Source organism: Crotalus tigris, unplaced genomic scaffold, assembly GCF_016545835.1.
Source record: "Crotalus tigris isolate CLP2741 ecotype Arizona unplaced genomic scaffold, ASM1654583v1 scf7180000017611.44802233496:7321179, whole genome shotgun sequence".
Taxonomy (NCBI): Eukaryota; Metazoa; Chordata; class Lepidosauria; order Squamata; family Viperidae; genus Crotalus; species Crotalus tigris.
Genome location: NW_024096511.1, coordinates 7,235,432 through 7,260,251, shown reverse-complemented (window position 1 = coordinate 7,260,251; position 24,820 = coordinate 7,235,432). Strand labels below are relative to the sequence as shown.

At 37.2% G+C, this 24,820-nt stretch overlaps 1 protein-coding gene across 50 annotated transcripts in view; it reads right to left on the bottom strand.

Moving 5' to 3' along the window:
- LOC120300028 (neurofilament heavy polypeptide-like) overlaps positions 1–24,820 on the bottom strand; it is a 169,898-nt gene that overhangs the window by 37,256 nt on the left and 107,822 nt on the right. For 41 of the 50 annotated variants that reach the window (XM_039325515.1, XM_039325644.1, XM_039325649.1 and 38 more), the window contains 22 exons: positions 24,444–24,476; positions 24,287–24,325; positions 21,878–21,910; positions 21,740–21,778; positions 21,381–21,413; positions 19,898–19,930; positions 19,752–19,790; positions 19,186–19,218; positions 18,670–18,702; positions 18,519–18,557; positions 18,252–18,284; positions 18,110–18,148; positions 17,125–17,157; positions 16,972–17,010; positions 16,769–16,801; positions 16,649–16,687; positions 16,529–16,561; positions 16,379–16,417; positions 15,144–15,176; positions 12,240–12,266; positions 9,869–9,916; positions 4,192–4,230 (listed from right to left, as the gene is read on the bottom strand). In XM_039325515.1, coding sequence (XP_039181449.1) covers positions 4,192–4,230; positions 9,869–9,916; positions 12,240–12,266; positions 15,144–15,176; positions 16,379–16,417; positions 16,529–16,561; positions 16,649–16,687; positions 16,769–16,801; positions 16,972–17,010; positions 17,125–17,157; positions 18,110–18,148; positions 18,252–18,284; positions 18,519–18,557; positions 18,670–18,702; positions 19,186–19,218; positions 19,752–19,790; positions 19,898–19,930; positions 21,381–21,413; positions 21,740–21,778; positions 21,878–21,910; positions 24,287–24,325; positions 24,444–24,476 — 789 coding nt within the window. Of the gene's footprint in view, positions 1–4,191; positions 4,231–9,868; positions 9,917–12,239; positions 12,267–15,143; positions 15,177–16,378; positions 16,418–16,528; positions 16,562–16,648; positions 16,688–16,768; positions 16,802–16,971; positions 17,011–17,124; positions 17,158–18,109; positions 18,152–18,251; positions 18,285–18,518; positions 18,558–18,669; positions 18,703–19,185; positions 19,219–19,751; positions 19,791–19,897; positions 19,931–21,380; positions 21,414–21,739; positions 21,779–21,877; positions 21,911–24,286; positions 24,326–24,443; positions 24,477–24,820 lie in introns of all 50 variants that reach the window. The other 9 variants (XM_039325532.1, XM_039325542.1, XM_039325565.1 and 6 more) reach the window with 9 other exon arrangements.

Sequence of the window (24,820 nt, the reverse complement as noted above, 5' to 3'; positions counted from 1 at the left end):
AAAGAACTGCACTTATGCGACTCTTTCCATGACCACAGCACTTTTCCTTTGACTGAAATTTATTCTGTTCACAGAGAACATTAGATGCCTTTGTGTGTAAGCATCAGAAGGATCCCAACCTTATGGCTACTTTTTGCTACTATAGAAACAACAGGTGACCAATCACCCTGAATGTCAATAATGGATGGTGTTGCACTTTGACCTTTCAGATTTCAGGATTAGTAATGCTTTGACAGAAGTAGAGGGGCAGAAATATAAATAGATGGACAGAAATAAATGAGGAATGATGTCTTGAAAGCCCCCCAGACATTTCAGATCTTCTTGTATCTCACTCAGCTGGAATGAAAGAAGACTGTAGCTTGCAGCAGTCCTAATTGCATTCAGCTATAATTTGCCTGACTCGATGTGGCATTTTAAATGCAAAACTTTTAAAAGCCATGGAAAAGTATAACACCAAGCAATGAGTTGTGGCACCTATTTGCTAAGACAAGTCTCTGTGGGTACTAGATAGTCAAATAATTTCCTACTTGCCTGACAAGGTCCAGATATATGAATATAAAAGGTTGGTTATACTTTGTCAGATCATAAATTATTTTACTTAACTAGACAGCTTCATATTTCTTACTAACTTTTAGCTGCTGTATTTAAGATTTCATTTATTTAACAGCAATCATAATCTACTCCTACTCTAAATGAATTCTGGACGGCTAATAGCAAAATACAAATCAGATTAAAATATAAAAAAAAACAATCTCAAACCATAAAACAACAATATAGATGTACTGCTGCTTCAGAAAATCATTGTAATACCAAGGAGGATTTGTGCTCTTTTTCTTTCTTGGATAAAATAGCTTCTCTTTTGTAATTCCTGTGCATGGCAGAGCAAAGTAGGATCTTTCACTTCTCCACCAGTTTACTCCTCATAAATCCTCAGGCAGTTAAGCTCAAGAGTGCTAAATTTTTATTTCAAAACTACTTTGCCAAAGCCAGCCACTTTAGTAGGGAGAATGTGATAAGTGAGCTGGTACTGTCTCATACAGATTCTGATCACTTTTCGGCAAGAAAAGATAAACAGCTAATGTAATTTATTAGAAGTATGAGTAACTGCAAGAGGTATAAGGTAGCTAGATATAAGCTACTTTGAGAGGAGCTTTACTATAGGCCTGTTCAGGAAAGCTGCTATAACGAGCTGGGATCATGATCACCTTTGTGAAGGATAAGGGGCTCCCAGATGCCATGGGGGTGTGAAATTCTATTTACACTCCTCAACAGGCAGTCTTTGACTTATGACTGTAACTGAGCCCAGAATTATGGTTGTAAGTCACTGAGACTGTAAGTTGAGACATCACGTGACCACATTTTTGCAGCTGTCATTAAGTGAACACCACAGTCATTAAGAAAATCCATTTTCCCCAAAGGACACTTTTTGCCAGAAACTGGAAATAAATGCCAGAATCCAGGGCGGAAAAACCATTCCAAATCACAGTCAGATGAGGACAGGACACTGCAAATGGCTGTAGGGGTAAGCTGATTGCCAAGTGTCCAAAATGAAATCATGTGACTATGGGGGTGGGGGTGGGGGTAGGTGCAGCAGCCATCATAATTTCAAATCAGGTTATAAATAGCTCTGGAGAGGTCTGGCATAACTTTGAACAGCCATTAAGCAGCCAGTTATAATTCGAGAACCAGCTGTATTGAATGTTGCAGAATCTTTTTTCATTGTTCCACCTGTAAATATGTTGTGTCTATGCCATAGTTAAAATTATTCTTTTGCTTTGCTTTCTTCAGTGAATCTGTTTAGCTTTTCTTTCATTTGTGTGCACACTGCATACAAATCCAAAAAAACCTCTTGCCCGCATTTTACAATAGTGAGACAATAGATTACAGGTAATCCTCGACTTATGATCACAACTGAGCCCGAAATTTCTGCTGCTAAGCAAGACATTCGTTAAGTGAGTTTTGCCCCATTTTATTTCTTGCCACATTTGTTAAGCGAATTGCTGCACTTGTTAAGTTAGTAACATAGTTAAGCGAATCTGGCTTCCCCATTGATTTTGCTTGTCAGATGGTCACCAAAGGGGATCAGATGACCCCCTCCCTGAGGCACTGCAACTGTCATAAGTATGAGTCAGTTGTCAAGCCTCTGACTTTTGATCACATGAACATGGGGATGCTGCAATGGTCATAAGTGTGAAAAATGGTCATAAGTCACTTTTTTGAGTGCGTTGCAACTTTGAACGGTCACTAAATGAACTGTTGTAAGTCGAGGACTACCCGTCCTCATTCTGTAATGTAATTAAGTGCATTATGTCTGTAGTTTCCTTTTTATGCCAAATCCTATTCATATTTACCCACATAAGGAGCCTCGCTGCATTCTTAGATGCTGACTTTCAGTTAAGGCTGAAATTCTGACGATACTGATTGCCAAGTAATCTTTATCATACTTAATAGATCTTGCATATTTACAATGCATAGGAAAGCAAGCATACACACAATGCAAAGGAAAGCCTTTGACAATACCCAGCCAGATGCCACACAATTGTTCCCTATGGATTCCATATTTAAATGAGAAAGAAAAGGAGAAGATTGGGTATTTAATAGATGTGTGTAAATGATTTTATCCTTTGTTTTTATGAACCCCCGAAGGCGTTCTCATTTCACATATGCTTTTTTTCCTGAATGCTGTCTGCATTCATGTAATATTCAATATTAGCCTTGCAGTGAAGTATTTCAAAATCAGGCATATATTTATTCCAGTTTAATTGTTTGCATATACCGTAAATGCTGGCGTACAAGGCGACCCGGTGTATAAGACGACCCCCGTCTTTATAGCCGGGCCGCATTCCTAGAATGTCGTCTTATACGCCAAAAACTACCAGTATTTCCGGCGTATAAGACGACTTGGCGTATAAGACGATCCCCGTCTTTATAGCCGGGCCGCATTCCTAGAACGTCATCTTATACGCCGGAAACTACCAGTATTTCCGGCGTATAAGACGACCCCCATCTTTGGTGCCGATTTCAGCGCTCGCGGAAGTCGCCTTATACGCCGGCATTTACGGTAATCAGAATCAGGAAGAACATGGCAGTTTTTATCATACTTATATTTTAATTTCAAGTTTGCTTTCCGCTGCTTATTTATCGCCTTTACTTTTTAAAGGTACATCATAATTTGTTTCTTTTTCTTTCATGTGTTCTGCAAAATACATACCAGAGTTGTGTTAATTTTCATGTACATACAAATTACAGATGTTTGAAAATTTGGGTAAGCATATATGGTGTTATAAACTGGCTGTTTTATTTTGCAAATATACAATTATATTAAGTTGTGGAACCATCTTAAGAAGGTATATCCCTTAAAAGAAGCATCCAAATATTTTAAATTCTGGTTTTACATAATAATAGTCTAAGAGTTAATTGCCTGAGATGAATATTGCAGGACGGAAAGGAGAAGGGTAATACACTAGGTGCTTACTATGCAGAAAATTATTGCTATATAATTTGCAGCTCATCCATGTATGAATTTATATGCCTGCATGTAAAACTCCTTTAGAAAACTTATAATATTTTCCAACAGCTCCAACATACTCTGTGTTTTGGATATGATATTTGCTTTGTGATCCTGTATTATAGTTAACATTACTACATGTTGAATGTTATAGAGCAATTGGAAGTAACAATAGTCTTTTGCAGTATTATTTATGCATTTCCAAAATTTAAGTGAATATTTTACTGTACTTTTATAACTAAAATGGAAACATTACTTTTTAATCCAGAAAACTGAAAGTACACCACCACTACTAATATGAAATACATACCTACAAATAATGAATAAATCGACACATTAATAAAACTGTGACCAGGATTGATATTTTCTGTCATACAAAGAATTGTGCAGTCACTGCTATGCTGTGAAAATTATAACTGAGCTCAAAATAATAAAACAGTAAAATTCAATAATATTGACATTGTGCAATCTAATATATGATTAATTGTGCCACATTCATCATTTCTTGTTTCTTTAATTGTTCACTTGGAAAGCATAGTGGCCTATTTTTTTTAAAAAAACTTTTATTCTAAATGAAGATTTGAAATGATCTTGTAATACGTTAAAATAATGAAAACAAGGAGAAATATTATTCATGGATAAACTGTCAGATAATTTATCATATCCACAAAGTACATACATACTGTGACACACTTTACTTGATTCTTCGGAGTCTGATTTATCTGCAGAAGAAGAAATGAAAAAATAATAATCCCTTATTTCCTCATACAGTAGCTAACACTATATGATTAGAATGAAGAATTACATTTATTGAAATTAAGAGGTAAAATTCATCAGATTAAAAGTCTATTTGCATGTGCAAAAAAAAAAAAGAGTTCAGAGTGGCATTTCACTTATAAATAGCAAAAGTAGATGAAGATTTCTTTCTTAGCCAACTTTTGAAAAAGCTTCTGAATCAGTGGAACCCACAACAAAACAACAACTTTTGACTTATTTCATTCAGCTGAAAAGATGAATGAGGTGCCTGATCAATTCTTAACATTAACCAAGGACACATCCCTTGAAATGGAAAGCAGGCCAAAATCTCTGTTCTCCTATTATTTTGTTTCTGTTATTAGTGCTTCCCTTCAGAAAACCAGCTTTAAAATGAAAAGAGACTTTGAATCACTAAGACAATCAGAGGCCTGGAGACTAAAACATATGAATAACGGCTGCAGGACTTGGGTTTGGCTTCTAAAAAAAAGAAGAAACAGGGGTGACATGATATCAGTATTCCAGTATTTGAGAGGCTGCCACAAAGAAGAGGGGGGTCAAAATATTCTCCAGAGGACCAGAGACCAGGACAAGAAACAATGGTTGGAAACTGATCAGAGAGAGAAGCAACTTGGAATTAAAGAGAAACTTCCTAACAGTGAGGACAATTAACCAGTGGAACAGCTTACGCCCAGAAATCGTGGGCGCTCCATCACTGGAGATTTTTAAGAAGAGACTAGACTGTCACTTGTCTGAAATGATACAGGTTCTCCTGCTTGAGCAGGAGGCTGGACTAGAAGACCTCCAATGTTCCTTCCAGCTCTATTCTATTCTAGATAACCTAAATACAAGATGTGTTTGAAGCATGCTACTCATGTTTCCTAAGAAGGCTTGTAGAGGAAAATGTGGAGGGAAAAAGACCAGGGAGAGATGAAACTGTCAAAAATGTGCATTTTCCCATCTTAATTTAAATATATTTTCCATCTATTTACATTTTAAAAGGTCAGTATGAATTTTTGTATGCATATTCTTTGCTTTTCCCCTAACGTACATATACTAGTAAATATTTTTCTCTAATATTTGCATTTTAAGGTACTTTACTTAAGGACCAGCATCTCTTTAAAATATTCTAAATTAGCAAATGATCACAAAATTAATAAAGAAGAATATTTTTATGTGTATATATAGCCACTAGAATATGAACTGAGAGCAAATCCCATTCCTTATTAACACTGATGACGTTAACCTAGTTTGGGTAATGAAACATCTGCAAGAAAACATCCAAGCTCAGAGAGCACCAAGGACTTCTCATGGTAATAAAATTTGCAGAAATGGGAGAAAGGAAAGGCCATTGCATTAAGTTTATCTACTGGCCTAAAGGTGTAAATTATAACTGTTTACATATGGATTTCTTCTCTGTCTCTATGAGGAAGAGATCCATGTATAAACAATGCCCAGGTCCATGCCTTCTCATTGCCTCCAGCATGAAAGGTCTGAAAGAGAAGCTAATGAAAAAATGTAGAATCCCCTGCTGCAAATAGAAACCTTAACTTTATGGCTACTCTTCTTTGAAGGCATGAACAAGGCTTCAGATGCTACCTCTGGACCTTTTGGGGTTAATACTGCAGCTGATATCTTTTACCTACTGTATAACAAGTGGCAGCATTTCCCTGACTAAGAGTGATCTCAAGAAAGTAGGTAGTTGTTGGACCATATTAATACTTTCATGGAAGATAACCAGGAATTTCAAATTCTCAAACAGACTTGGAAGTTGAACAAATATCCCCATAAATAGGGCAATGGCAAACCAATTCAGTATTCCTGCCTACAAATATACTTGACCCAGAAATCGCTTCTGAATCAATGGAGTCTTTGCTTATATTTATCCTGCTTCCACAAACACTTTCAGCTGACAATTTGAGACAGTGTGTATATAAATGTCACAATGTGCAGCTCTAGAAAAGACTGAAGACAACTCAACTCTGTCATTGACTTCATGTGAAGGGTATGATCACGGGGCTGAGTTGGCTACATTTCTCTTCTCACTTTTCCCAGAGAAACAGTTGTTTTTATTGAGGGAGAGGCAGAAAGGAGACAAAGCAGAATGATGAAGGCAGGGTTGTAGCATCATGACACAAAGATCTGCCTGGTTTGTGTGGACATCGCGACAATGCATGATATTTTTTTTAAAAAGGGCAGAGATTGCAGCGTAACACTGTGATGTTCATCATTTTGATAAAAGCAGGAAGTCCCTGCAGATGTCCATGGGACAGAATCAGAAAGGTTAAAAAGAAACATGGGAATGAAACTACTCAAGTATTCCTTAAATTGGTGTTTCTCAACCTTGGCAATTTTGAGACATGTGGATTTCCCCAGTCAGCATGCTGGGAATTGAAGTCCACACATCTGAAAGTTGCCAAGGTTGAGAAACACTGCCTTAAGTACTTAGGAGTAAAAGAAAACATTAATAATTTCTACGTGTTTCTAGTGTTCAGCTTAAACATCTAAAGAGTCAGCTAATTTTGGACATGGACAAAGATATGTTTGCCCACATCACTAAGGCCATTTTCACAAGAGATACTACAATTTTACATTATTCTTCTATATTTAAAATCTAATAGCTTATTGTATGATAGCAAAAGAACTTTAATGATTTGATCCCCTCTAAGCTTGTCATTATCATTCCATGAAATATTTAAAGTAACATTTAAGGTAAGAGAAATAGTGCAAATTACAAACATGTCATGAATAAGCACATCAAAAATGTTGAAACTTTATTTTTTAATTCTCTCATACGTTTAGGTCTGTGTCATTTAGTTTGAATTATTTGATTTTATATTTATATTATATTGATTTTATATTTTTATATAATAAATATTAACTTTAATATTAACTTTAGATATTTATATCAAATCCAATCAAATTTATTATAGCCCCAAGGGCAGATACAAACAAAATATCTCATAATAGGAGCATTATATCTTTCTACATAACTGTATAATGGGAAAAAATAAGTATTGTAGAATAAAAAAAAAAAGAATTGTGCGACTTGGGAACTATTTTTTTTAGTCCTTGTCCAAAAGAAATTAAAAAGAAATCACATGACTTTAATACTTAATGCCTTAATATTTCTTCAAGATAAGATATATAAGGATCTAGCTAGAGTCCTTATACAGGGAACAATATAGTATCATATGGTTTAGAGTTTTTATTGCTTCATCTCCACATGAACATAACTGAAGATACATAGGACTGCTCTTAAAACATCCAAAAAGGACTGCTGAGGTCTACCCTTATGAAATTTCAAAACTGGAATAGATGATTACAGTAAATAGGAGGCTGGAACAAATGCTTTGGAAGCAAATGATAAATATTGGGATGTGACACCTTACTATTTGTTTGGAGATCTATGTCTCCAAACAAACAATATTCATTGCTTAAGGGCATTTGTAGCATTACCAAAACCTAAGAAGCACAGATTTTCCATAGAAAAGCCCAGCAATTGAATTTTACCTAGGACTTTTTAAAGGCATCATGATTTTAACTGGTAACTAAGTACTAATGGGGTCAAAACTATAGGACGCAAAATTAACTGTACCCAGAAGGAAAAAGAAGAAACTGTGCTGTAGCATTCAAAGAAACAATGCCTGATGTTGAAATTTATTTAAATTATTTATATATTCACTTTATATAAATCAGTGGTTCTCAACCTTTTTAATGCCGTGACCCCAACCGGTTGTAAGTCAAGGACTACCCAACCAGTCGTAAGCTGAGGACTACCCAACCAGTTGTAAGTCGAGGACTTTCCCTGCCCGGGAGCGCCACGCATGCGTGGTGCCGTCCCCTGCACCGGCCGAGGCGTAGCTGGCAAGCGGCAGAGATGGAGCAGGCTGACCATCGGCTGGGCCACCAGCTGGCCCAGCCCAAGGGAGGTAAAGCACCCGCCAGGACCCATGCACGCCAGCAACCCTCCCTGTGCCTGCCGGCCTCCCATCTTCCACCCCTGGCCCTCTTTTACTTACATTTTTAGTAGTTGCTCAGCAGGGAGGGGTGGAAACTTCCAGACAGCTCGCCTTCACTGCAGACAACTTGCAGCACCATTTGCAGAATGGGACTTTTGGCGGGCTCAGCAGGGCAGAGACAGCCTGGACAATTCCTATTGGCTTTTGAAAGCCAATAGAATTAGACTCTATTCAAGAGAGTCTATTCTATTGGTTTTCAAAAGCCAATAGTATAAAAGGGAGTAGCACAGCTAAGGAAAAGGGGAAAAAATGGCGGACTGCGTCGTTTGGCGACCCCCATGAAATGGTCGTTCGACCCCAAATGGGGTCCCGGCCCACAGGTTGAGAACCACTGATATAAATCTTCATTTTATACAGAGTTTTCCTTTATATCAATTCTGTAACTTTTTCTATATTAAAACTTGTATGCTGATCTGGCCATTTAAATGGAAACATGCTGAAGTCCACATTCTATACCAGACATGTCAAACACAAGGCTGGTTTCATGTGGCCCACGAAGCCATCCTGGAAATAGTGAGGGAACAGCCCCTGCTGCCTTGGCTCTGGCCCAGGCCAGCCGGGAGCCAATGTACAGTTTTGTGGTGGCCATCTATGCTGAAACATATTCAGTCTTAGCTCCACAAGGCTGTCTGGAAACAGCTTGATGCTGCAGGTGCTCGAGGGCCAGGCTGGGCATTAGACCTCTGCTGCCCAGGGCTCCAGGCAGCCCACACTACCATCCAACCCCCCCTGCATGGCCTGAGAGGAACAGTGAGGCTCCTCCAATGGACCATGCATTGGCACTTGCCCTGGTCCCACCCCCTTCTGCCAGAGACCCTCAGATCTGTCCCACTCCTGCCCAGGCCTCGACAGGCACCCTTGACACAAATGATGTAGAGCTGGCTACACCCACCTATGACCACCCAGTAGGCCACACTCACCCTGGCCCCACCCCACCCCCCGAGGGCAAGCACAATGCTGATGTGGCCCTCAATGAAATTGAGTTTGACACCCCTGTTCTATTCCTACATTTGCCTCACAGTACAGTAGTCCTTGACTTATGACTATTACTGGAAATAGAATTTTCATTGCTAAGCAAAGTGATTATTAAGTAAGTCGGGCCCAATTTTATGACCTTCCCCCATTGATTTTGCTTGTTGGAAGGCATCTGGAAAAATTGTTACTTCAAATGGCCATTAAATAAATGGCTGGTAATCAAGAACTACCTCTATGCAATGCAATGTCTTTAAAGATCCACAAAAATGGTCAGGTATTGTTAAAACATAAAGAATAATGCCTAGCCCATAGAATGTTCATCTCCACTTAAAGCCTTTATGCCACAAATCAAGCCAGTTAAAATAATTTAGGCCAAAAAGATGACATGTCTAAATAAATTGTTACATTTTGTCTCTGCGTTTGGATATATACAAACTGAATTCTGTCAGAATGATGTTTCCCAGACAGGTTGAAAAGACTACTCACCAAGATAGTTAAAAGAGACAAATTCAAGGTTGTCCATTTCTTGAAATATGAAATGTGTATATTTTAAAACAGCTCTGACACTTGCTTTAGAACATATCAGCTTCACTGAGTTTCTTTTTTTTACCTTGTTCTGCTGCCTTGCTAGGTCTTTCTTCTTTCTTTTTGTGTAATGCTGCAAAGCAAAGATAAGGGATATGTAACATAGCTAGTCTCAAAGAGAATGGCTTATGCAAACAAGGCCTTGTGAAAAAGCATTAAATCTCTGCTGCTTATTTGAAGTGACATTTTTACATATTGATTAGATCATAACAGATAATTTAAAATTATGCAATAACATTATATTTGTGTCTCCTAAACAATCTACATGTAATTATAATCTTGTAGAATGACAAAGCGAAAAAGAACATGATACAGGTAGTCTTCAATTTCTGACCATAATTGAGCCCAGAATTATAGTCATAAATCATGCTGATTGTTAAGTGGGTCATCACCTGACCATGAACAATTTTACAATTTTTTTTGTGGCGGTCCTTAAGCAAATCCATTGTCTGCAATTTTTTGCTGGAAACCCGAAATAAATGCCACTTTCCAGCAAAAAAAAATATTGTAAATCATGGCCATATGACTGCCAGATGCTGCAAACTGCCATAAATATGGCCTGGTTACAAAGAACCCAAAATGTGGTCACATGACTGTGGGAGCTCCAGCTACCAGAACTTAGAAACTGGGTTGTAAGTAGTCCTACCATTAAAATAATATAAAATCCTATAGTAAGTTGATCAACTGGAATACATTTATCTGGATGTCTATCCTAGTTAGTTAGTGGGAAAAAGCATAGTGCAGTGGTGGCGAACCTATGGCACGCATGCCAGAGGTGGCACTCGGAGCCCTCTCTGTGGGCACACATGCCGTTGTCCCAGCCTCACCTTCCCCCATGACCCCTCCTCACCAGCAGCCCCTCTGGAAGAGAGTCACCCTGAGTGTGGCCCACACGGACCAGTGCAGCCAAAGACATGGCAGCCAGGCTGCATAGACAAGATTTTGCCCTCATGTCCATTCCGCACAGTTAATGCTGTGGGGCGTGGGCAGAGGGCGTGGCCACCATGGCGCTGCTGGGCTGCCTGGGCAATCTGTGGTGGGCCCTGGAGATGGTGAGTGGCCCTGCGGGAAGATGGGGTGGGGGCGGGGCAGGGGAGGGGAGGGGGTGGAGCTGGGTGGAGCCAGTTTTTGGGCACTTGGTCTCTAAAAGGTTCGCCATCACTGGCATAGTGTATCAAAGATGAAAGGTACCTAGATTGAGAAGTTATCTTCCTTGAAATGGCTGTGAGAAATAAACTAGAAGCATCTATTGCTATTCTTAATTGTATTTGGCTTGCTACCCAAATCCTAAACTACCCACAGTTTTACCTATCGATTGTTAACCATGGCATGTCTGATTTAATGATATTGTAAGGTGAAGTTTCATCTTATATATAAACAAATAATTTTTTAAATTCCCCTGTAAAGGAGAAGAATGTGCAGCTCCTGAAGAAAGCTTCTGCAGATTTAGGATACAGGCACTCGACTACTTCAAAGTCATCAAATTCAATATTCAACTCATTTTGAAGCAGGAATCTTGTCCCAGCACTCGTCTTCCTCCCAGTATTTGACATGCAAGGTCAGCTGCCTTGTGACTTGCTATTTCCTCTGGCCAAAATAGTGGGTCACGTGGTAAGTCACATGGTTTTCCGATACTTGTCAGTTTTAATATTTGTCATGTCTTCTGGAACAGATACCAAGATACCACTAACTGATACAAAGGTACCACTGTATAAGCTAATTGAAGCACAGATTGAATAGAAGACAAATCATGTTGCTTAAGGCACCAGGCTAGAAATTAGGAGACTGTGACTTCTAGTCCCACCTTAATCATGAAAGCCAGCTGGGTGACCAGTCACTCTCTCTCAGCTTCACCCCCCACCCTCACAGGGATGTTTTTGAGGGGAAAATAAGAGGAGGAAGGAGTATTATATATGTTCTCTGCCTTGATATATTTATAAAAATAATAAAGGCAGGGTATAGATAAATAATTAAGTATGTTTTGAATTCCAAGGTCATAATAGGTCTAAGCCATAGTCTTTTTTCAAAAAAGGAACCACAAATTATGTTAATTTATCATTTATATAAAAAAGAAAAGCTCTTTTAAAAAAGGAGTCACCTGTGTGTGAGTTAGGGACCTATACAAATTTATAATAAATAAATAAAATAAAACTAACATTTTGTTAGTTTTAATTCAAGTGATTAAAACACTTTTAATAAAAAAGTGGTAACGACTAACTGTTACTGTGTGAAAGAGAAGTGTACGATCTCCTGAGACATTACAAACCCAGCTCTCAGAATTATTGAACTGAATGAAGGCCTTTACAACTCATCTCTGAAAACTAGCTAGGGATCAGGCTGCAAAGCATTCTCTATATAAGTACATAAATTTTAAAAAAGGAAATAATATTCCTGACCTTTTGGCTTATGAGTTCCTCCAGCAGCTGCAAATAAAGTAAGAAAATATTCTGAACACTATACAGAACCTCAAAATTCTTACAACAAACATTTATTTCTATATATTACCACAGATATCCCAAGTGGTAGCTGCCCAATCTAAAAACAGCACAAAAGCTTTAAAAGCCTAAGAAATAACAAAATCCTCATGAGAAATCCAATATGTAGCCATGTAGAAAGAAGCAATATTTTCAATTATTTTGAAAAAGCAACTAAGGATGAATCTGGTAGGAGAGGAGAAAGATGTTTTTGAATCAGTGATCCCCTTGGTGTAAAACAAAAACAAACACATTTCGGTTATTTCATAGTATTCTTTTCTTTCCCGAAGAAGATTGAAAAATGTTTTTAAGATTTTCCAGAAAGACCCTAACAAAAGTGGATTCTCCCAACAGAACTTGATCTAATTACTTGAAGAATGTTGGAGCACAAGGAAATACATAATGAGCATTCTAAAAAGAAGAACTGATAACATGTTTTCCTGAAACCCCAGAGCAGCACTATTACTGTAGACAGAACAATTGCCTGGCTCCACATGGGGTAGCTGCATCCATCATCATGAGATGGTTTAAGATGGCACAGTTTTGAAATATACATGGATATTTGAGTTTATTGATAACTACAAGACATAAAAATAGTATTTATGGAAACGTTGTTGTTACATGGTATTCTCACAGCTTCTGCCATGCCTGAAAAGTGTTTACAGCTCCCAGCGGCAGTACCAATGAATGGTTAAAGTGGGCAGAAATGGAAGTCTTCCAGAATTAGACCTGGCATCCGTCTTTATATTTTTCAGCATTTGGCCGGTGATCAAATGCATGCATTGCCTTCTTCTTGCCTAGAGAAGTTAAGTGGCAGCATAAACTTTTCTTACATGCTAAAACTTTTTTGTTGGATTAGGATTGAATAGTAGATTCAGTGCTTCAAAAATGCAGAGGCTTTTCTGTCATCTTGATTAAAAATGACTTCTTCCCCAATGATGAATATGCCAAAAACAAAAGCACCATTCATTCCCAAGGGGGGGGGGGTTACAAGTAGTCCTTGATTTATGAATGTTTGTTCAGAGACCATCTGAAATTATGATAGCACTGAACAAAGAGATTATAACCTGTATCTGAATTTACAGCTGCTGTAGGTCCCTGTGGTCCTGTGAACAAAATTCTGGCACTTGGCAATCTGCCTGCCCTTACAATCAACTGTAGGAATGCTAGAGAGACCCTCACTTGTCTATTTTCCCCCAATCCTGCCCTGCTGGGTCCTTTGGGCTTACCTCCCAAATGGCTGGGTCTTCACAGGCCTTGGGCCTCCTCCACTCTACCGTCATGCCTCACTTTACTTACTTTTTCTGAAGATCACCTTTGGGAAGAAGAACCAGTCAATCTGCCATGTGGCTTTCCTATACAGAGGCCATATGTTGCTGTCCTGAGAGTGGGAAGCATTTTGGGAGTGGTCACAATTTGGGTCACTCCAGAATGGCACAAAATGAGCCTCTGCCACTCTCAAAAAGGTGCCCACTTGTGGGGCGGCACCACACCGTCTCTGTATAGGAAGGCCATGAGGCAGATCGGCCAGTTCTTTTTCCCAAAGGTGATCTCCAAGATCCAATATGTGATAAAGTATTCAAATAGGAGCCGAGGTGGCACAGCAGTTAGAGTGCAGTACTGCAGGCCACTTCAGCTGACTGTGTTCAGCAGGTCAGCGGTTCAAATCTCACCGGCTCAAGGTTGACTCAGCCTTCCATCCTTCCGGGGTAGATAAAATGAGGACCCAGATTGTTGGGGGCAATGTAAATATATATACATTGCTTACTGGTGTACACCGCTTAGAGAGTGCTTGCTCTTAAAGCGGTATATAAGTCTCATAAATAAATAAATAAATACTTAGTCTTTGCTTAGTATACAGATCATCCACATATTTTTGATGCACGACAATAAAGCACTACTATAAAATATAGCAACACTTTGAAAAAAGTATTTGGAAAACACCCTGATATTTATTTTAATGATAAAGGAATTGCATCCCCAGAGCAGTTTACACATTCCATATATGGGAACAGAATTACTAATAAAATAGTATGTTGTGTTATGCATTTCCATCCACTTATATGAAATTGAGAAATGTTTGCCTCAGCAGGACAATGCAATAACAGTTATGCTTCTGGAATTGATGATGTTATCATGTCTATAGTAGTATTCATGAGCAAAGTTCTTCCTCCCTCCAACCTACTGAGATACAATCATATCTTGCAGCATCAAAAAAAAAAGTTCTCCTTCTGTCAAGGGTGTGTCTCACACACACACACACACACACACACAAATTGAACAAAAGGTAAATGTTTCATTTCAAAATGGCTCATTAAAATTGGAGAGAGTTAAGATACTCAGTACATCAAATATCATATTTGCATTTGCATAGTTTGCCTGAAAAATAATAAGTTTTATAAAAGTTAATTTGCTAGAACTACTCTGGCTGAAGAATACTAGATTGCCAGACACACATAAAAAAACTAGTGAATTTTTTTACATGGATATACAATGTAATTTCAGAGATATCCTGCAGGGAGCAGAATATAATCTGTTATCCAAGTCACCTTTTAAAAATTTAACTTTTCACTCATCTGTTAAATGACATGCTGATTTCCACAGGCTTGCCTTAATGTATACTGGGTGTTAAAAGTAAAAAAGTGCCATTTCCTGAGTTTATTTTTACAAAGGACTTGCCAGCTTTATTTACATGCACATCCTCCTTTGGCTAAAATAAAAACAGCGAAACATTTTTGTTATTGTAAATGTTGAACCTGGATAATCAATATCTTTATCAAAAACCATATGTTTCAGGGAAGGATAAGAAAATAAAAACATTTTCACCTGTTTCCACTGGCTTTCCTTTCTTAAGCAATTCTGGAAGAGGAAAACCAGAGCATTATTTCTCTATTTGAATGCCCATAGTTCCCTCTCGGTCCCTTGGGGTTACCTGCTGCTGCTATCAGATGTAGTAGCAAAGGCAGGGTAACAGAAATGGCCATGGAAGAAAGATAACCAGGCAGGGAAAGGATCTGGACTTGGCTGGAAGGCTTCATGTGACTCAGAGGGCCAGGCTGGCAGAGGAGGAGAATTATGAAGTGGATGAGGAAAGAGAAGTTAAGGTGGCATGATGAGCGGTGCCATCAGCTGTGCAGTGTCTATTAGGTTTTGCAGGGCTTATTGGTGGGAACAGCAACCTTGGGAAGGACCAGTTGTGGTCTTTCACAAATTCCAGATCCTCTTAAACTGACCCTACTCTCCCCCCACCAAAGGAAACACAAGGTGCAAACGGAAGGATTTCATCTCCTTGATAGTCACAATTCATGATGGATGGGAGTGGATGGTTCGGTCCATTTGTGGAATAATGAAACCCAGTGGCTTGCCATAATTAGACAATCTATCTCTAGGTAATGCAGAATGATAATGGAAGAGGTCTATTTCTGTTTTCTGATGGAAAAGGTTAGGGTCTGGCTAGATCAGTGATGGCAAACCTTTTAGAGGCCGAGTGCCCAAACTCAACCCAAAACCCACTTATGTATCGTCGGGTGCTGGATGGGCGTGGCCCATTGGGTGGGCATGGCTTCAGTGGTAATGGCAGACTGGGTGGGACTAAAAAGTTCAATCAATCAAATCCAACTTTGGGAGAAGTTGAAATTGATTGATTGATTGAACCTTTTTTTTTTTGTACATGGTGGCGGAGGCCTAAAGCGAAAAGATTTTATAAAACCCAGCTGAAGGCCTAGGACTGGGGCGATGGTGCATGTGCCCACAGAGAGGGCTCTGCGTGCCACCTGTGGTACGCGTACCATAGGTTCACCACCACAGGGCTAGATTGCCTGGAGCAAGTTCACCATTTCTCATTTGCAAGCTCACTCTGAGAGGACCCTTAAGTGAAAATATATCCTCTACAAACAGTAAATATACTATCTTGAATCCATAGCAATGGGGCTGTATGGATGAGGCCACCGTGTTCAAAATGTATACTACGTTACATGCCCTTAATTTTATTTCACTTAAAAGTAAGTGCTCAAAAGTGGAAAATGCAAATTCATATATATGTGTTTTTGCCCAGATCCTACCAGATTCCTTTATATGCTCATCCTTCTTAGGCGTCTTGGCTAAAAAAATAATTAAGTATTTTGGTTATAATACATTTTATACAGAGATAATATTCTTATCATAAATATTTGTTTCAGGAAGCAAAATTTATAAAATAAAAGAGTGCTTACCTATTTGTATTGATTTTTCTTTCTTATCTGGTTCTATAAAGTGAGAGAAAGACCTGAAGATGATGATTCTAGATAACTCATTGTGGGCATTTTTACTTTTTTATTTTGCTAAGATCTTACCAGATTCTTTTACACAAATATCCTTCTTTGGCAGCTTGGCTAAAATTAAATAATACAAATTTGGGGTTATTATAAACTTTAAACAGGGAACTAAAAATAGGACATGGATAGCATACTTACCTATTTCTATTGGCCTTTCCTTCTTGTGTGTTTCTAGAAAACAAGAGACAACAAAATGATTTTTCATTGAATGATTCTTTCTACATGTGATGGTTTATTTTCAGCAATTAACTACTCTTATGAAACACTCATTTCTGTAATCTTTTCCTAATTTTCAAGATGAAAAGTGCAATTTCCCAAATTTATTCTTTCTGAAGTCTTACCAGGTTTGCTTGCTTGCACAGCCTTCTTGGATAGCTTGGCTAAAATAAAAAGATTTAAATAGATTAATTATTGTAAATGCTAAATATGGATTCTAAATATGCATAACACGTCTTTCAGGTAAGGTTATTTCAGGAAAATAAGAGCATGCTTACCTATTTCAATTGGCTTTTCTTTCTTGTCTGCCTCTAAAAAGTAAGAGGAAGGCCAAAAATATGAATTCCGTATTTGGGTATTCAAAATAAATAGTGTATAATTTAATACATAACAGAGAAGCAAATGATGGACTGAGGGTACTTAGAGACAAAGAAATTTAATTCCCCAATTGAAACTAAATTGGGATTGAAGGGACTGCTCTGACTAGATAACTCAAGTACTTTATTATCTATTCATTCAAAGATTTTCCCACTGGTGCAAAAACAGTGGTTGCCTCTGCTCCTACTTTTGCTACTGTCAAATATGACAGTAAAGCTTTCCCATAATGAGAGATTTAAGAGAAATGAGTTTTGGGGGAAGAAGAATAAGTATAAGGAAGGGTCCACACTTGGCTAGGATGTGGGAAGGAAACAGGCAAAGAAGAAATAAAAGGTGGGTCATGGAAAAGAGGTTCAGGAGAGGTCGTGCAGTGTCTAATCAAGACTGCCATGGAGGTAATAGACAGAAATAATGAATGTAGGGATTATTCACTAGTGTTGGTGATTTATGAGTTCAATATTCCAAACAAAGCCTACCAGCTAGACAGAAGCAAGGACAATCTCCAAATAGGAGAGATCTAGTTTTCTAGTAGCCACAGTTACAATGACATTAGATTCACAAAAACTCATGGTCCAATGATTTGGTCCTGTTGTGGGATAACTGAAATCCAACTGTTTGCCTCCTGAGATCACTTGTAAGAATTCCAGCCTGCCTCAGCAGCAAGCAAACATGAAGCACCTCATGTGAACACATATCTTCAAGCAACAGCAAGCAAATTATGTTGGAGCAGAGCAAGGAATGAGTGTTAAGAGACCAAGAGTGGACAGAAAGCACTCAATTATCCATCCTCATCATTTGATTTCTTCAAAGCAAAAACATCTCAATAATATTGTGTTAACTGATGGGAAATGCAAATTGGTAGATTTGTTTTTATCCAAAACTTACCAGATTCTTTTCCATGGATATTCTTCTTTAGCAGTTTGGCTAAAATAAAAGTACATACATACTGAGTTATTGTAAATGTTGGACAACTCTACCATATCATTTGCTTCAGGAAAATAAAGAAGGTACAAGACAACATACTTACCTATTTCTATTGGCTTTTCTTTCTTATGTGTTACTAGAAAATAAGAAGAAAATCAGAATATGATTTCTGCATTTCAGAGTACAAAATAGATATAATCCCATACATTAAACATGTTAAAATCATAGAGTGAGATCACTTTAGTGATCTGACTTAATTCCATAATTAAAAGAAAGCAGAGTTGAGAAGACCCTTCTGGTTAGATAGGTTTTTTGTTAATTTTCAAAATGGGAAGTTGAATTTCTCAGGTTTTCCCCCCTGAGGCCTTACCCGTTTGGTTTGCATACACAGCTTTCTTTTGCAGCTTGGCTAAAATGAAAAGGGATAAATATATTGATTATTATAAATGTTGAATTTGGTAATGAGTTTTTGAAACAAATCTTTCAGGAAAGCATAGGTGGGAAAATAGGAGCATGCTTACCTGTTTCTATTGGTTTTTCTTTCTTTTTTGCCTCTAGAAAGTAAGAAGAGGGCCAGAAAATTACTTCTACATTTGGTTGTTTATAGCAAGCAGTAGGTGACATTCTACACAGAATTATATCATAGACTAAAATCCCTTCAAGTTAAGAGAGTCTTTTATTTTGACTGTTAAAATGAAGCATAGACTGAGTGGAATCTTTTGACTAGAAAACCCAAGGCGGGCAGAATGAGATTTATTATCCAATTTCCAATTTTAATTCAGTATAATTCACTAGTTTTATAGCACATTCATTTCCACAGCATGTGTTTACACAGTAATTGTCCAGAATGGAAAATGGGATTTTCTAGACATAATTTTACATAGCATTTACCAGTTTTATTTACATGCACATCTTTCTTTGACACTTTGGCTAAAAAAAAATCAAACATTTTGACTATAACATAGATTGAACACAGATAATCAATATCCATTTAATGCTGATGTGTTTCAGAGGTGACACAATAAAGGAAAGCTTACCCATTTCTCTTGGCTTCTCTTTCTTGTGGAGTTCTAGAAAGTAAGAGGAAAACCAGTCAATGATGTCAACATTTGGGAGTTGGGAGGGAAAGTTTCTGCCCCTGGCACAAAGACAATTGTTTGTTCCTTCTATGCTGCCAATTAAAGGAAATGGCAGCAGAGGGAAGAGGAACAGAAGGATGGAAAGGAGCTATTTTATTTACCTTCTTAGTTATTTTTTTTTAATTGCACATTCATTCCCATAACCTTGTGTTATGCTATATACTAAATGTTCAAAGTAATTTCTACTTACTCATGTCTTACTGGATCCTTTAACATGCATACCCTTCTTTGGCAGCTTGGTTAAAATAAATGCTTTTAAATATTGGTATATTATAAAGTTTGAAGAGCATATTACATCAATATGTTTCAGAGAAGCAGAGGGGAAAGAATAAGAACAGTTAACTGTTTCTAGAAAATCAGAGACCAGAACATTATGGAGTGTTTTATAGTTAAATAAGACAGTTACAATAAATGTTCAAAGTGAAACATGTAATTTCATGCATATGTTTTTACCCAGGTCTTACCAGATTCTTTTACATGAATATCCTTCTTTGGCAGCTTGGCTAAAATAAAAAGATTAAGCATTTTAATTATGATAAAATTTGGAACCTAGGTTACCCATATCCATGTGTTTCTGGGAAGCAAAGATTAAACACAGATGCACACTTACCCGTTCCTGCCAACTTTCCTTTCTTGTGTGATTCTAAAAAGGAAGAGGAAGACAAGAACATAATTTCTGTATTTTAGTGTTCATTGCATAGTGTGGGATTATTCAATATATTACAAACATTTGGGGCACTGATGTAAAAAAAGAGGTTACTTATTTTGCATAAATACAGTAGTTACCTCCTCTTCCTGTTCTGCTGCTCTCAGATATGATAGTACAGTTCTCCCATGAGCAGAGATTTAAGAGAATTGGCTTTAAGGGAAGAGGACTAAGTATAAAGAAGGGTCCATACTTGGCTTAGTTGTGAGAAGGATACAGGCAAAGAGGAAGGAAAAGGTAAAAAAGGAAGAAAGGCTCAGATCAACAGGAGGGGGAGGTCATGCAATGTCTTGCTAAAGCTGCCATGGAGGTTATAGATAGGAATAATAAACTTAGGGAAAACCCAATTATTGATTATTAATGAGTTCAATATTTCAAATAAGGCCTACCAGCCATACAGAAGCAAGGCCAACCTCCAAACAGGAGATACCAGTTTTCTAGCAGCCACAGTTAAAATGACATTGGATTCACAAGAATTCATGGCCAAATGGGATGGTTTGATCTTCTTGAGAGATAACTGGAATATAGCACTTCATCAACTCTAGAGACTGCTTTGGGCAACTCAGTCATATAGGAGGTCTGCTTTTGTTTTCTGATGAAAAATATCACATTATGGGTGGATCTCCTGGAAAAATTCCAGCAGCAAACAAACCCTAAGCTGAAGCATCTCATGTGAGGACATATCTTCAAGCAATGGTAAGCAAATGATCTTGAAGCAGGGTAAGGGATGAATGCTAGGAAGCCAAGAATGGGCAGAAGGCACTCTATTATCCCTCTTTGAGCTGTGATGGTGCAGTGGTTAGAGGCAGTACTGCAGGCTACTTCTGCTGACTCCGGCTGCAGTTTGGCAGTTCGAGTCTCACAGGCTCAAGGTTGACTCAGCCTTCCATCCTTCCCAGGCCAGTAAAATGAGGACCCAGATTGTTGGGGGGCAATGTGCTGACTCTATAAACCACTTAGAGAGGGTTGTGAAATGGTATATAAATCTAAGTCTATTGCTATTGCTATTATCCATCCTCATCATTTGATTTCTTCAGTCAGGCACATTTTCAAGGCAAACTCCTGTTGATAATCTTGGGTTAATTTATACAAGGAATTGAAGGTTATAAGTATGTGCTAGAATGGTTTTACTCAGCCCTTACCAGTTTCTTTTAAGTGCACATCACTCTTTAGCAGCTTGGATATAATAAAGGGATATAAATACTAAGTTATTATAAACATTAACAACTTGTTTATACTACATGAATAGACTACATTTTACATGGATATTCTTCTTTAGCAGTATGGCTAAAATAAAAGTATATACGTACTGAGTTATTATAAATGTTGGATAACTCATATCGTTTGCTTCAGGGAAGTAAAGGAGGTACAATGACAACATACTTACCAGTTTCTATTGGCTTTTCTTTCTTATGTGTTTCTAGAAAATAAGTGGACGATCATACTATGATTTCTGTATTTCCGGGTACAAAATAAAAGTAGGGGGTGTGCGTATAATTCCATACATTAAATAGATTAAAATCATAGAGATTATTTTAAGTCAGCAAATCTTTTTAATCCATATTTAAAACAACAGGTAGAAAATGAACTTCTGGCCAGATAATCTCATTGGACAGAACATAGTCTCCTATCTATGTTTGATGTTTTATTTCACTTTACTTATGGAACACTAATTTCTGTAGTTTTAATTAATTTTTGAGGGTATAAAATGGAATACTCCATATTTATTTTTTTCACAGATCTTACCAGTTTTGTTTGCATACACAGCCTTCTTTGGCAGCTTGGCTAAAATGAAAAGATGATTATAAATGTTGAAACTGGATAATCAGTACCTTTAACACATCTTTTAGGTAAGCATAGGTGGGAAAATAAGACTATGCTTACCTGTTTCTATTGGTTTTTCTTTCTTGTCTACTTCTAGAAAGTAAGAGAGAAACCATGATTTTGGCATTCAAATTTTCAAAATAAACAGTTTATAATTTAATACTTAATAAAGAATCAAGTTATAGACTGAGAGCACTTTAATTCCACAAACAAAACTAATCTGGGATTGAATAGATTCTGGATTCAGTTGGCAGAATGCACTTTATTATGTTTGCTTATTTGTTTGTGTGTTTTTCTTCTTAAGGTTTATATATCTTCTAAATCATGGGTGTCAATATGCATCGCATGACGTATTGTGACTTATCATGACTTTTTTTTGCCTTTACAGAGCCCTGTTCTAAATCGAGAATATGACTGAACAGTTTCCATCTCTTCTTCCAGTAATAGGACTAAAATACTGTGCCTTCATGTTTTCATGATAGTGCTTCTCTGCCAGCAATCAAGGAAATATTTTTTCTAGATCCCCCACAATCTGGCTCCAATACCAAGGTTCATTGTGAGGATATCTCCTTAAGAAGGGACAAGCACTTCCAGTTACGGTTCGCGGCATATGCAGCTGTGCGAAGAGACTCCTCTCTTTGCCGGCTGCTTTCCCTCTGCCAGTAGACCCTTAATCGGGTCGAAAGGTCACCCTGGAAAGGCGACTACCGTTGAGGAGGCCCTCATCGACTGTGGAAGGGTGGCAGCTCCTTCTGCGGTCCGAGATTGCTCCTTAGGGCCGACAGAGAAAAGATCGGCCAGTAAAATGGCCGATCACTTTGCTGCAGTAACCAAAAGTCAGAAGAACATCTAAGCATAAAGAACCACTGTGGTTGATCTGGGTGAGACTTTTTTCCCCCTCTCTTAGCCCTTTTCTCTTTTTTGTTTCCTGTAAAAAGCATGGAATTATTTCCCTTCTTTGAGAGAGCAGCATCTGTCTGTGTGGGAAGAGAAGCTTAGAAAACGGAATGAACATTAATTTTAATTGACTATTTTTTATTTCTATTTAGTTTGGGGTCTTGAAAAATTCTTATTATTGAATTTTATTACTGGATTTAGTTTATATGTGAAGAATATTATTTTTTCCTGATTTTGTCAACATCATTTTTGGTGTCTGGGAAGAGATTTTATAGTATACTGAGGACACCCTGTGGAGAAATTTAAAATTGCAACCTTTTTTTTTTTGTTTGATACTGAGGTTGGTTTTGACCTTCAGATCATCTTAAAAGGAAAAAGACAAAGAAATTCAACAGTTGTTAAATCCATGGAGGTGGACAATGGCTGAATGTTATTAAACATAGCCTCCACTAAAAGATAACAGGACTATCACGGGGAATAAAGAGAGATTTATTTGTTGATATAAAGGCTCTGTTATGGAAACCTGCTTGGCACAAATAGAAAGCTAGAATAAGACTTAAGAGTGTGACCTAAAATTGTATGCAATGTGTTAAAAAGGCTTTTTAGACACAGATTGACTTAAGGTTCAAGATTGATAAATAAGGCATTCGAGATCTTGATTGAATAAAGATTAATTAAATATGTGAACTTAGTAAGAAGATGTCTTTTCTGTATTAATATGTTTTTTGGATATAACAATTATTTGGATTGGATTTAAATTTTACTGAGTGAGTTAAAAGAGTTTTACATAGATATTGATAGATAGATAGATTATAGATTTAAAATAGATTAGAAATATATTTTTTGGAGTAATATTCTTGTTTTAGGAAGGATAGCTATTTTGTAATGGAAGGAGAATAAGAGGGATTTTTGATAAAAGAAGAAATGATATTAATAAATGAGTTACTAGATTAAAAAATAGAATACTTGTAGAAAATACAAGAATGTTATGGTTGAAATAATATGTGTATTTTAGAGATAAGGATTATGTTAAGGAAAAAGGGAAAGGAGGGACACCAAATTGGAATATGGTAATTGTAAATAGTAAAGGTTAAAACAGGATTTGGATTTATATAGATGAAATGTTATTGATGACTGTTCTGATTGATTGAATTTTTATTGAAAAAATATATTAATTTGAATATATTATATTATTTGAGGGAAATAGAGAGGGAGTTTTTAATGATTTGATCTGAGTTATATATGTATGATTTTGTTTTTGGATAATTGATTACCCTGTCACCACGTTGTTTCTCAAGCACCTTGTTGTAAAAATAAAAAATCAATAAAAGTTGTTTTTTAAAAAAAGGGATAAGCAGACTGTTTTAAAGTCAAAGAAACAGGACTGTGTGTGGATGAGGCCTAGGTAACCCACAATTTGAAGAATATAGCATTTTATTCGTATTTTGTGCTTTATTTTACTAGGTAGTCACTTAGAATGTGTAACTTCCATTCCAGAGTCTTCTGTTAATTTATACTAAGCGTTCAAAGGGAACAGTGCCATTTCTGAGATACTTTTTTACCAAGTCTTACCAGATTTCTTTACATGCACATGTTTCTTTGGCACTTTGGCTAAAAGAAGAAGATATAAAGATTTCAGTTATTCTATGTTTTGAACATATATAATTCATATCCATGTCCAACATCATGTTTTGCGGTTGTAAAAGAAAGAAAATATTAACATACTGACCTATTTCTATTTGCTTTTCTTTTTTGTGTGATTCTAAGAAGTAGGAAGAACAAAACATGATTCTCCATCAGATTCTTTACAGCAAAGAGTATGTTTATTCCATATATTACAAAGAATGAAATGAAAGACCAAGATCACAGACATACAACAATTCCACAATTCATCAATTAAAATAAAACTGGGATTGAAACACCCTCCCTCGTTCCATCTCCAATTTACAGTGACTAAGCTACCTCTTTCCATAGGAATGAAATGCAGTACATTCTTCATATATAAGACACAAAAGAACCAGAAATAATCCAAAATTGCCAACCTTTCTTTTGGCCAACCACAAACTACTCATCCACCCCCAAAGTCTGTCCAGAAGAGCCACTTTT